This window comes from Tripterygium wilfordii, chromosome 15 (genome assembly GCF_013401445.1).
Source record: "Tripterygium wilfordii isolate XIE 37 chromosome 15, ASM1340144v1, whole genome shotgun sequence".
Taxonomy (NCBI): Eukaryota; Viridiplantae; Streptophyta; class Magnoliopsida; order Celastrales; family Celastraceae; genus Tripterygium; species Tripterygium wilfordii.
In genome coordinates this window covers 3,581,685-3,595,100 of record NC_052246.1, presented here as the reverse complement: position 1 = coordinate 3,595,100, position 13,416 = coordinate 3,581,685, and the positions used below count along the sequence as shown (strand labels likewise).

The following is a 13,416-nucleotide window of genomic DNA, read 5'->3' as shown; positions in this document are numbered from 1 at the left end:
TAAGTCTTATCTTAAGCTACTTTTAGAATAATCAACCTTTCGTAGAATTTATATATATATATTTTATTTTTATTTTTTTTGTATTTCAACATATTTTATATCAATAAATAAGATTTGGTTGCGCTATTAAAATTGACTACGATAATTTCTTGTAAATATGGAAGGTCGAAAATTTAACTTCCACATTAAGTAACTTCAACGTTATTTTGTGATAGTTAACTATAATTGTCTCTAATACAATATGGCGACTAGCACAATTACAACAGACACTATAGTAGCTTTGCGTAATAAAGTAATTATAAGTAGGATATAATTGTGCAATTTGTGAGTGCTTCCAACATGAAAAAAGACAAGAACGCATTAACAAAAAACTAAGAAATTAATGTGCTAATGGATTTACTTAGCCTGTACTTTGTACACTCTGTCGATCCTCACCACTAAAGTCTAAAGGGAAGGGACTATATGAATATTACGATTATATTAATATAATAATTAACCTTTCAAAGCCATATGCCCTTGGTCAACAAAAAACCGACTATTTAACGTATTAGTAATTAATTTAATGTAAGATTTGATGTCATCATAAAAAGTCAACTTTTATCGGGGATTATAATGTGAAACCGATCATATTCCCGACACGTTAAAAGCAAACGCCCATATTGACCAAGAACCTCCTTTATTTCCTTTGTTTGCTTATTCAACCACGATCTCACTATATGAATGTTCCATTAGTCCATCAAATTTTGTTGATAATAGTGATTTGTGGGATTTAATGGAGAGTGGATGCGTATCTTTCACAATGATATAAATTTGTTGTATTTGTTTTTTGCCTATATATTATAGTGGGCCCATGAATCATGAAACAATTTTATTTTTTTTTGATTAGTATAGTAGCGTCCATTTGAAAGCCAACATGGGACAAGCCAAATATCATGCCCTCATACTTGGAACAGATTTAAGGTTCAAATATTTATATATGTTAAAAATAAACTAATTAAAATTAATATTTTTATATAGAAATTTATAATATGTGCCGAGTCGTGTTAATATCTTTAAATTTGCCATAATATAAAGGTTCTAATTCAAAAAAAAAAATCATATATTTTTAACCTATCTCAAAAATAAATGAACTCTTGAGTTACCTTCAAAATTTAAACAATGTTATTTACTTTTCACCATGGGTTGAATTCAACAATGTGATGAATTAAATTATGTAATTCATTTAAACCCAAAATTATCTTGTACTTTGGGTCAAGAATGCAATTAACAGGTTCATTATTAAATAAAAAAAAAGGGGGTGATGAATGATGATGGTTGGTTTTGATGAATCAGATGAAAAGAAATGAAAGTTGAAAAATGGAAAGCAAACAAGAAGACGTGTGGACAGAGAATTAAAAAGGTAGGAATAGTAGTACAAATGACCATGACAAGAGCAAAGCCCATGGGCCCTCACAAGCACAGTGTCCCAAATTGTGCATCAAAAAATGTCTTCAATTTCTTTTAACTCATTTGTATGGCACTTTCTCAAAAAGCTACTATATTGGTTGGGTACTGTCAATCTCTCAAATCTCTCATTTTTTTTTTCCTTCTTCCCTACATGGCTTTTGTGTCTCAATTGTATCCACCAGTAACTAAAGTCCCCACGTGTCAGAAAACCAAGATTCACTTCACACCCCAAAACTCTTTCCATTATTATTTTGCCTCTACATAAGGGAAGTTTGAATAATTCAATTATCCCATGTAACCTTTTTATCAGTCAAAGATGAAGAAATAAGAATGATCTGGTCAATCAAATCACATGTGCTCAGGTTCCTCATATAAATGTATAGAAAATTGCGCTAGTTATGGGGTATTTTATTTAGTTGGCATTTAGAGGATGTGAACTGGAGAATGAGGGTGAAACTTATTCTCTTGTGTTGGTTGATTTTGAAAGAGTAGAATCTGTAACTCATTTTGTCAATCTTTCCTCGGTTAAGTTCACTGACATGGTGAGAATGATTATTCTTCGTAAATGATAATGAGTTTTAATATGTGATGGATTATTTTATCTTTATTTTGTTTTTAATTTTAGTCTTTAAGAAAAAGCAAAAAAATGATAATAATATGAAAATTTGTGCTATTGAAACTCTAACACTCATACTAACTCTTTATTTAATATCAAATATGATCATGCTCGAGACTCACCCACACTCATTGTCACATTCACCTCACATTCATCTTGCGCTTGGCATGTCCCGTTAATGTCGTTACTTTGCTCCAAATTCAGTTTTCAGATTGTTAATCCACCCATGTGTGTTTTCCTTTTAATTAATCAATTAATTACAGGTTGTTATAATAATAATGAGCCAACCACAATTTCATTATTGTTGGTGATTCCCTTTACTCCAGAGTACATCACATATATTATTGATTCTAGTTATACAGAATGGAAACAGCAGCAGCTCATCATCTCACATGACTACTCTCAACTCTAAACTACTCATAGCATTAGTTTTGAATATTCGATTTGGTGTGAGTTTGGGTTAAATTTAGTTATTTTGTGGTTTATCAATCTATATACACAAAAAAAAACACCAAACTACGATCAAATTACATGGGGAGAAAACTCATGGTCTCTATTGTTGGAATTGGAACATTTGGATTATTTGTATGATAATTTTAAAAAAGGCTAGTAGGAGGCTACATATGTTCCAAATCAATCATTGATATAGCCAGAGCAGATTAAGAAAGAAGTAGAGTTCTACAATCATAAATTTAGTTAGATTTTTTTTTTTTTTTTTTTTTTGGAAGAACATGGCAAATGGGTCCATATTATCCATCATTATGAGGAGGCAGTTGAGCATTGAAAGATTCTTTTAACTAAATCCAACCCAATCATGCACACAGTAAGTTGGCAACATCATAAGTACAATTTTTACCCCACCCACATTAACAATAAGTTTTCCAAGAAAAACCCCCCAAAAAATAAAAAAAAATCAATTAAGCAACCCTCTTAATTTCATCTTGAACCTCCAAAAATACATATATAAATAACATTATTAATATTAATGGATTAACAAGGCATATATATATATATATATATATATATAGATATTAATTAACCTCTGTACAAGGGCGACCTTTCGTGCACCACTCTTGAAATTTTGGACTGCCTGAAGACTTTCATCGGGCTTGGAAAATGCCATCCCTTACCTTTCGACGGCGCGGCCCTTGAGTCACGGATGCCGGAATCTGACGTCACAGCCACGGACCTCGATTTTCTCATCATACTTCTCCTCTCGTCTTCCACGCTAATTTCGGGCCTCTTTGTCGCGGCTTCCACAGAGACGGTACTGATCGCATCAATATCGTACCTCTTGCTCTTACTAAATTTGAAAAACGACAAAAACGACGAAGAGTTCTTGTTCTTATGGGCCTCTGACATGTCTAGTCGTTCACCGAAATCCCTGCCGACGCTCGGTTTCGATCTGAGAAACGGAATCGCGAGGGATCTCGATCTCCGGAACGCGGGCTCGCTTTCTATGAGGTTAGATACACGGCCGACGGATCCAATACCGCCGCCGGAGATCTCGCCGCCAGCAATGGAGAATCGAGAGAAGGAAGAGGACGATGAAGAGGATGAAGACGTTGTGGCGCTGCAGGAACACGGTCGCTCGTTGGCGCAGTCAGGGCAGAGCGAGGCGAGACGCTCGCGGAGGCAGACGTGGCAGATTCCCAAACGACGGCGTTTGGAGGGGTGTTTAGGACATTTCCAGGCCTCTTCCTCGTCGATGTACTCCATATTCTTCTAATCAAAATTGGCGTTCGTTTTGGTTTCCTCTCTCGTTAGTCTGTTTCAAAGGCTGAGGTTGGTTTGTGTTTATAAAGCGTAGTGGGTCTGTGTGTGGGTTGATTGGGGAGTAAAAATAAACCATAGTTAAGCATATTTGGGTTAGGTGTCAACCATGGTTGGACATGGGTTTAGCAAGATATTGAAACGCTGCGTTTGGGCAGATGAGGGTTTGAAGTTTGAAGTGGAATGGTCAAGTGGGCTGCTGGGACCTCATGAGAATGGGTTCAGATTGGTGTGTATATAACTATATATATATATATATACAGTGAGGGATCTCCGGGATGTTTTGTTGACGTTTTTGATTGTTTAGTTTAAGATTAGATTTCTGAATCATGATGGTTTAGATATTATAGGGTGTAAGTTACAGGTCAAAACTCAAAAACTATCCGTTCACATTATCTTTTATTTTAATATATATTTTTGATAAATATCTAAAAAAAAGAGTTTCGCCAGGTTAATTTCATTTTCTTGATGTTTTACTCGCTCCACTAGAAAAAAAACATTAGTATGTTTTGTAATTAGTCTGCTACGTATTTTGAGGTAAGCAGACGTAGCCATCTTAGAAATGAAATCATATTATTTAGTCAAATGGGGAGAATATTGATTAAGATTGTTATACATATGTTTGCATTATAATAATGGTCCTCTAAGATTAGAATAAGTCAGATTTACAAAAAGTCAGACAAAACGAATTGACTATAATCACATCTTGGTAGACCTGGGTTGGTTCTGCACAAACTTTCATGGCACATGCCAACGTTGTGTTTTTTTTTTACTCTTATTTTGTTGTGATGTAGTTGTATGTATGCATATGTATATCGAAAGAGTAATTATAGTACAATAATGGTTAAAAAGCTAAACAGTAATGATAGAAATTTTAGCGGCTCGTATCCAATTTATCCCAACTGTTAAGTTGTAGACACAGAATTTTATGTACATAGTGTGAGAAATGTAGAGCCCATGAATTTACTTGGATCCTATGTGTCTAACTCAACAACTGAGAGCCTTAGATAACTGGGATATCAATTGGAATGTTTATCATTTTGGAAAGCTAAAACAACAGAGAAAATAAAAGAGGATAGATTCAAAATTGTTTTGAGCATTTAGTTAAGGGCCGACGATTCATCATTTTGGGCCCTGTGAATGTGATTCGGCTACTCCACACATTGCCATGGGCCACAAGAAAATGGGCGACATTCAAAGAAGGCAGCCTTGTTTTCCATGGGCCAAAAATGATGAATCTTCAATAGAGACTGTCGTTCAAGGCCCAACAGTATTCAAATAATGGATCGAGTCGACTACCAAAATCGGGCCACATAGGCTTTGACATAACATATGATTGGGCTTGTGTGAGCGTAAACACATAGTTTGAGTGCAATTATAGGTGACCTTTTTAGCTAATTACACTTTGCATGAAAAAGGTGGCAATCCTCCTTTCCTTAATTCAATTCTTAAACAATTAGGTGTAGGACAGCCCTATCCCTATATATAATAATTGCCTTGACTTAGGAGTTAGGACCAATCCTCCTTTCCTTTCCTTAATTTCCATATAAATCTCAACTTCAACAAAGTAAGTTTATCACAATCACAATCATCATGACACATCATATATATGATCAAGTACTTGAGTTCCTTGTTCTTTTATATTAATTTCCATCCCATCAAATACCTTGGGTTATCTTTGATCCTATCTATATATGATATTTGATGCACAGTTGCACACACAGCGCCTTATTGTAATTACGTGGTTCAGGTTCTCCAGAGAGTCATTATCTATCTGAATATTATAATTCAAAAGTTTTGGACAGTAACCTAATTCACCAAGTAAAGAAAAAAAAAAATAATGGACAATTGCACTGAATTGTGAAAGTAGCCCAAACCCACCAAGGAAAGGACAAAACTATATACAGTGAGTTATCTATTGTGACAAATAATGGAGGGTAATGATAGGAACTCACCATGAGTGGTTTCTTTCACTAAACTCCATGGGAAGACCTTTTCCATTTTGAAACTCCATAAATCACAGTGCACGTGGAGTGGCTCTTCACGTGTACACACTTTTCTTTGTATAAGCCTTCGCCAATTCTGTTTTAATTCGAAGAATTTAACAGAGATAGGAAGAACGAGAGGTAAGAGAGGTTTGAGCTATTGTTCACGCTTTGGCTCAAGGTCTACGTGGTTTTATTATTTAAAAGACGTCTCAAGTGTTTGAGATTGAGCTCACACTTATAAATCACATCATTGGCTTACACAAAATGGATGTAGGACTTTTTATAAATTTATATTAACACTCCTTACACTTGTTGGTGCGGTTATGTGAGACCCGACAAATGGATTATAGGAAGGCATATAGAAAAGGGAAAAAAAAAAAAAACACCAAACTACAGTAAATTATTATTTTATTTTTTTTGATAAGTCACAAATAAATATAACCAAAACAGAGAAATACAACAGGGCATCGGATAAGATGGCCTGAAAGTAGAAAACAAAGTACAATTCTGAAAAAAGAGATGAAAAACAAAGCAAGAAGTAATGGTCCAAAAGATATAAACATAAGACGAGCTAATTTATTATTGCATTTCACATTTTACCATCCATAAACCGTCAATTAATTATGCTCTCCTCATGCAATAAACGTCATAAAAACGAGCTAATTACTTATCGAAAGTCCCTAATTTGGACCACCCACCGGCCACCCACAACATTGTCCTCAAATAAAGACCCTCTAGAAGGTTGTAAAAGATAATGAAAACCTAGCAGTACAATGATTAGATTTCTTTGATTGTCGTAGAGCATCTTGTTCTTAGATCATCTGCATTGAGGTTGACACGGATTCTTCTTTTTAAGACAAAAGACATATACATAGTAGCACAAGGATCTATACAATAAAAAATAGAAATTTATTCTCAGTTTGGCTTGGTTTTTTTTACCCGTTTTGATTTTCACTACTTTTAGAAAAACTGTTTCGTAAAAATTGGTTTTGTGTCTACTTTTGAAATGGTAAGACTTGTAATCCCATATTGTTTGGAGAGTACCAAACGATGTAGTTTGTAAGAAAAGTCAAATTAAGTATCTCTCAAACAATAAGGTAAATATATTTTTTAGGCTCAAACACCGTTGACGGCATCCAAAAAAAAAAAGTTGTGCGGTCTAATGTATCCACGATGAACCACTAAATTCAAAACAGCTAATATTGTTGATTTGAGTGAATTGGGATGTCTATACGTGTTGTTTTCATTAACCATAGTATTTAACGATAATTTGGATATATAGTCATCGTATTAGTTACTTATAAAAGTAGTTAACAAAAAAAATACTTATAAAAACAACTTATGTATAATTATTAAAATGGGATCTTAATAATTTTCTATCTTTTGCAATTTTTCTTTTCATTTTTTATTTTTCGAAGATATATATGAACGCTAAGCACAATGCACAACGCACAACTAGGCCGGCCAGGCCCACATAAGGAAACCGCCCACGAAACAAAAGGATAGGGCCCGCCAGTGCAATTATATGTAGGGCCCATTAAGAGCCCAGAAAAAGTTGCGGTTAATTTGGGAGTCAACAACAAAACAGATGGTGTGAAACACGCTTTTTCATTTGTGCATTATTACTTTTCAGTTATTTATTTAATATTTAATATTAATTTGGTCATTATTGGTGTGCCGTGACCGTGGGTTCAAAAGCTTCCATTGACTCTTTGTACCGTCCGTGGCCAACTAGTCAAAGATAAAAACTCTCACCCACTTGCACGCATCGAATTTCTCTCTGTTTTTTTTTTTTTAATCTTCAAACATTCATCGTAATAATGACTAAAAAGTTAGTATTATTTTCTAATTTTTGATTTTGTTATAATTTAAAGAATTTGATAAAGATGGGAGGAATAAATTAGAATCAATCAAAAAAACAAACCACAAATGATGCGAGAGATTTAGCCCAATCCACTTGAGTTATTGTCTCATTGTTTTTCGACCGAGGACAATACCTCAAATTGTTGAAACAAGCCAAGCTAACCCTCAATCAAAATGGTTGAGGCCTTTTTTATAACAGAGTTTTATTACAAAACTATATATACTAATATGAATAAATAAAAAAAGGTTGCAAACTATATGTTCATGGAATATAATATAAAAAAAAAGACATCGAATGAATCTACGATTGAGTAATGGCAAAATTTGAACCAGTGGACATTGTCCTAAACTAGACATTTGATTTGGCATGCCCTCTGTTCCATCTTCTAATTTCTATGGTTAATTATTATGGTGCTGCTAAAGCGTATTATTTGATTGCATAATCTTTTGGAGTCAACAATCAATATTTATTTTCTTCATTGCATTTAAAAGTGAAGTTGAATTTGTCCATTCATTGTTAATGTAGTTCTTCTGTGTAGAGGTACAGGCGCACTCACATTATACAATTTGAGAAAAATAAAAATTAAGACAAATTCAAAATCAGCAATATACTTCTCTCTTTGTTTAACTTGTTTAATGGGCTATTTTGTTGTTATGTTTTGAGGAAGGTGTTTTTTTTTTTTTTTGGGTAACATGAAATTACTCACTTAGTTATTCACTGAACAACTGATTGATAAACTCTGAACCTCACGGAAGACCGGGTTAAACATTATTATATTCTAATTTGCATACCCAAAAAATTATTTCAAATAAACTGAATTTTTTTTTTCTTTCTATTGTCTAAAACAAACAGTGCATGAACCCATAAACACTAATTGATGAAGGGGCCTCAACTTTTTTTTTTCTCATTTTATATCAATAGACTTAACACTAACAACACAACTAGCACTTTATGATCAATATATTCAAAAGAAAAAGGGCAAAGCATGCATAGTGGATTTGCCGACTTAAACTAGTGAACCATGGGTGTAGAATGAATATCAACGCTTTAATTATCTTTAATATTAGATGTGTCGTGTGAGGAAACAAGGGCACTAATGAGTTGATGATGATAGTATTGGTCTCCAATCAAGCCATTTTTCTCAACTTGAAAAGACCATTAATTAGGCCAATTATAATTAGTGATGGTAAGTTGTTAGTCATGCTTGTCAATGAATATTTCAGCTTGAAGTTTCCTCCTAGTTATTAAGCACTATCAAACGTACGGTGATTTCTTTGCTATACCATTTATTAAAACTTGTTTAATGAGGTTTATTTATAAGCAATTAGTGGAGTATTTCCAAGCTACCTACATAATTTTAGGTATTTATTTGTAAATTTGTCGACAAGATGGAAGTTCTAAAGCATACCAACAAACAATAATGAAAATGAGAACTGGAACAAGAACGAGAATGAGAATTCCTCATCTTATACGATAGTAAAAATATTATACTATACTCCTTAGGATTTTGAACGGTTGAAGGTTCGAATCCTAACACACACTAAAAATATTAATTAATATTGTTCATAAAAATAAATAATAATCTACTAATTTTATCTCCCATTAGGTGTGGAAGCAAAGATGGAATATTTTTAAAAACTGCAAATAAAGGAAATTTTTTTGATTCATTCCTTAAGCCGATTTGTTTCCAACCTTACAAACCCACCAAACAATGTGTCATATATATAAGTTTTTCAATCATATATGCGGCGGGTGTCACAATAAAACAAATGCGTGATTCACATTTTTGTTGCGATTTATTACAGTTACTAGATTTTGAGTGCGTAAAATCAGTACGCATGTGAGAATTACTCGTTAGTTTATAAGTAAATACATAATATAATGTCTACTAGAACCAAACACATGCTAAACTAAGGCCCCAACCGTGATATAAATCTATCCAAACCCTAGTACTACATGCCCTAGCTACCTCTTGTCCTAAAGTGGGTCTCCCCCATTAATTTGTCCCATTGCTTGATAGGGCCAGAGTCGATGAATCTCGTACCTTCATTAGCATATTTTATATCGGATTTGATTTTTTAAAACAATTTGATGAAAAGGTCATAATAATATAATATTATTGCGTAATACATTTGAAGAAACAAGCTTCCTTGTTCAGAAACTATGAAGAAATTTTGGAGAGTTTGAATAACGACTATAAAATAAATATAAAGATAAAAAAATTAGAATGATCAAGTCATTTCTAAGTGAAATTGACAAAAGAGAACAAATCATAAATTATATTTGTATTAGGTAATAGACACCTCATTAGTTTAAATAATACCATATCTATTGAAAATACTATTAGAATAGTCCATTTCACAAATCACTCCTACCAAATCAAAAAAATTGTTTACAAATACTGTTAATCACCAATAACGAGAGATAATAGAAACCCTAAAATAATTAAAATATATATTTTTTTAATGATAAGACCAAGAGGGCAATGAAAATGAAAGAAAATAAAAGGAAAGATGTAGGTGGGTTCCTTGAACCAAACGCATCTTTAGGTGTAGGTTCGGGTTCGGACCTAGGTTCGGGTTCGGATACTTGTACACTTTGTAAGGATAAGAACACCACACAGCCTTCTCTCGATATACAAAAAACAATCCCAAGTTTTTTGCTTTACCTACAAAAAAACGGATTCTCTGTCTCGCCGCCTCCACTCCTACTCTCTCTTAAAATCCAGACAACAGAGTGCTTCTGCTCCGTTAGGTCTTTCAAGCTGGCGATCGATAATCAAGACACCACTGTGATGGAAATCAAACCGAAAAGCAGGAGAATCATGGTATCAAACGCATTTTCTCCCCCTTTTCCCCTGTTCTTTCTGGTTAACTTTACCAGTTCTCTCTCTCCTTTCTTTTCTTCTTTGGTCTTTTTGTGTTAAAAAACCAATCTCTCTCTCCGTTGAAATGAAATGGGCTTTTTTTTCCCTGGCATTCCATTCAATTCACTCTTCTTTTTTGGTGGGTTTTATTCAAAACTTCTTCATTTCACTTTCTGGAGTATTGGAGATACATTTTCTTTCAGTGTTTATTGTTCGTTATCTACCATTTGTTTTGTAGATTTGATGCTAATGTGTTTATGCTATTGGTTTTATATAGGGTGCTGGTGGTCCTGAAGATGAGGACAACAGATGGCCGCCATGGCTGAAGCCTTTGCTGAAAGAGAGCTTCTTTGGTCAATGCAAGGTGCACGGTGATTCTCACAAGAGCGAATGCAATATGTATTGCCTGGATTGCATGGATGGTGCTCTCTGCTCTCTCTGCCTTCACTACCACAAGGATCATCGTGCTATTCAGGTTTGATTTTCGATTTAGCAATTCAACAATCTGCGTTTTCCTACAGTCTGTTTCGTACATTTTTTTCGGTGTTTTTCATTCTTTCATTCAATGAAATTTGAGTCAAATTTGTAATTAGGTTAACGGTCCTGTCATTTGTAATCTTCTTGGGGGTTTGGGTTTTGCATCAAAATTGGTTCTTCTCTTTTTTTATTAACATGATTTTGACCACTTCCTTTCCTTCTTTTAAGTTTCATTTCACAGCTGACACAGAATGAGCTCAAAGAAAGGAAATACAACATTTCATTGTGCTGTATTAACATTTTATGGAAAAGCCTGTCCAATTTTTTCTCGATTGAGTAGCTATGTGACATTTGAATTCTTGTTCTTCCTTGTATTTTCACAGTTTCCAATCAGTGCATTTAACTTGTTCTCACGGAAATACTATGTTTTCCCTACACGCAAGTTTCTCATCCTGAAAGGGTCCACATTTGGTTCACTGTGTACTCCATTGACAACAGCCAAGAAACACTAATTTCAATTATGAATTTCCATCGATTTCTGCATTTTCTTGTCATTCAAATGGAGGACACACAGAAATCCCATTTCAAGTGCACTAATATCTCTGTCCTTTCATGTGTTTATAATATTTTGGGGTTTTGGGTCATGAGTTTCACATGGCTAACTCTGTTAGGTTTTTTGTTGGTGACAGATAAGGAGGTCTTCATACCATGATGTGATAAGGGTAAATGAGATACAAAAGGTGCTGGACATATCTGGAGTGCAAACCTATGTAATCAACAGTGCCAGGGTCGTGTTCTTGAATGAGAGGCCTCAGCCTCGCCCAGGTAAAGGCGTCATCAATACCTGTGAAGTCTGCGAGCGCAGCCTCCTTGATTCGTTCCGCTTCTGCTCTCTTGGTTGCAAGGTAATAACTTGGTATTTTCAGTTGTTATTATTAAGCAGTTTGGTTGCTGAGCGATTAAATGGGGGAAATTGGAAGCCTGTGTAGTATTGTATTGTTCTCCTGCCAAAACAAAGAAACAATTCGACTCAATTGAATGTGAATGTGAATGTGAATGTGATACATTTGTTTTTGGTTGAACAGTTTTCACTCTTTTTTACTTTCTTTTCCACCTTTTTGTTCTTTACTTTGTGGGCGTTCAATTAGCAATGTGTGTCTTCAAAATGCTTAGGCATTGGACTAAGCTCTATACTATGATCATGATTGTTGGTGTAAGTCTACACTTTTGATTTTTGGTGGTGATCCTGTTCTTATTAGTTGCCTTTGAATTATGTTACAGATCGTTGGAACATCAAAAAATTTCCAAAGGAGGAAAAAGCATCAGCTGGCAATGGCATCAGATTCGGATGACTCATTCAGCAGCAGCCACGGCCGGCAGAAGAGCAGCAGCAGCAACAGCCGTAAAGATCAAAGCTTCTCTCCGTCAACACCACCCCCAACCGCCACTAGTTTCCGGACAGTGAAGCGAAGAAAGGGTATTCCCCACCGTGCCCCCATGGGAGGACTAGTCATAGAATACTAGAGTACTAGTTTATAGTTTCATGATGCCCATCAAGTTCTCACAAAATACCCCCACTGGCATGGGAACATACCCACCTTACTTTATGTTTCGTCATACTGTGTACATAGAAGCAGTTATAGAAGTGGAAAAGTTGGGGGGGAGAAAGCAAAAAAAAAAGAAAAAAAATGAGGACTGGATTACAAATAAGCTTTCTTAGTTACGAAGACAATAGGGTTGCTTCTGGAGTGTGGTTATACATAAGGTTTGGGTTAGTTGTGGGCAAACATGTATATATGGGTTTAATTTTTTATGGTTTTGTTAGTGAAAAATGTAATGAAATGTCCACATACTCCCTGGAAAGGGGAGGGGATGTTTATAATGGGAATAAATAGATTTTTTTTTTCTTTTTGTTTGTGTTTGTGTATGTGTATATATATATATATATATGCTCTTTCAGGCTTTCCATTTTCAGAAACTTTAATTAAGGACGCAGGTTTGATGAGGCCTTTTTGTCATCGGCACGTGTGGATGGTATTAAAAAGTTAGGTCGGCCGTTTGGCACGTGTAAAGCATGCAATTGGTTAAAGTGACAATGATGGTCATAAAGTAGGCGAGCCGCCCTTAACCAAGTGGGTTTGGTCTTCACTTTTCAATTCATATTTAGTGGGCCATTTTCGTTTCGTTTGATTCATGACCGTACGATTGTCAACGACTGTTGTGATGAGGCACTTTGATCTTCTTTGGGGTGATATTGTGGGTGTTTGGCAGTGTGTTTGCACTGCGTTCAGTTGCAACACACCTCACAGCACCACAGTTTTTTGTGACACGCCAAACAGCTTTTGCGTTCCAACTCACCTCACAGCACCACAACTTTTTACCTCAC

The 13,416-nt window shown here is 34.9% G+C and overlaps 2 protein-coding genes across 2 annotated transcripts; one reads left to right on the top strand and one right to left on the bottom strand.

The window, feature by feature from the left end:
* Positions 1-2,820: 2,820 nt before the first annotated feature.
* Positions 2,821-4,115, bottom strand: LOC120016179. Its single transcript, XM_038868826.1, has one exon. The coding sequence runs from the start codon at positions 3,779-3,781 to the stop codon at positions 3,098-3,100; it is 684 nt and encodes a 227-aa protein (XP_038724754.1). The 5' UTR covers positions 3,782-4,115; the 3' UTR covers positions 2,821-3,097.
* Positions 4,116-10,323: 6,208 nt separating this feature from the next.
* On the top strand, positions 10,324-12,942 carry LOC120015940. The gene is made up of 4 exons (XM_038868455.1): positions 10,324-10,514; positions 10,831-11,028; positions 11,720-11,935; positions 12,312-12,942. Exons 1-4 carry the CDS (start codon positions 10,482-10,484, stop codon positions 12,552-12,554), a joined length of 690 nt encoding a protein of 229 aa, XP_038724383.1. The 5' UTR covers positions 10,324-10,481; the 3' UTR covers positions 12,555-12,942.
* The last annotated feature ends 474 nt before the right edge of the window (positions 12,943-13,416 follow it).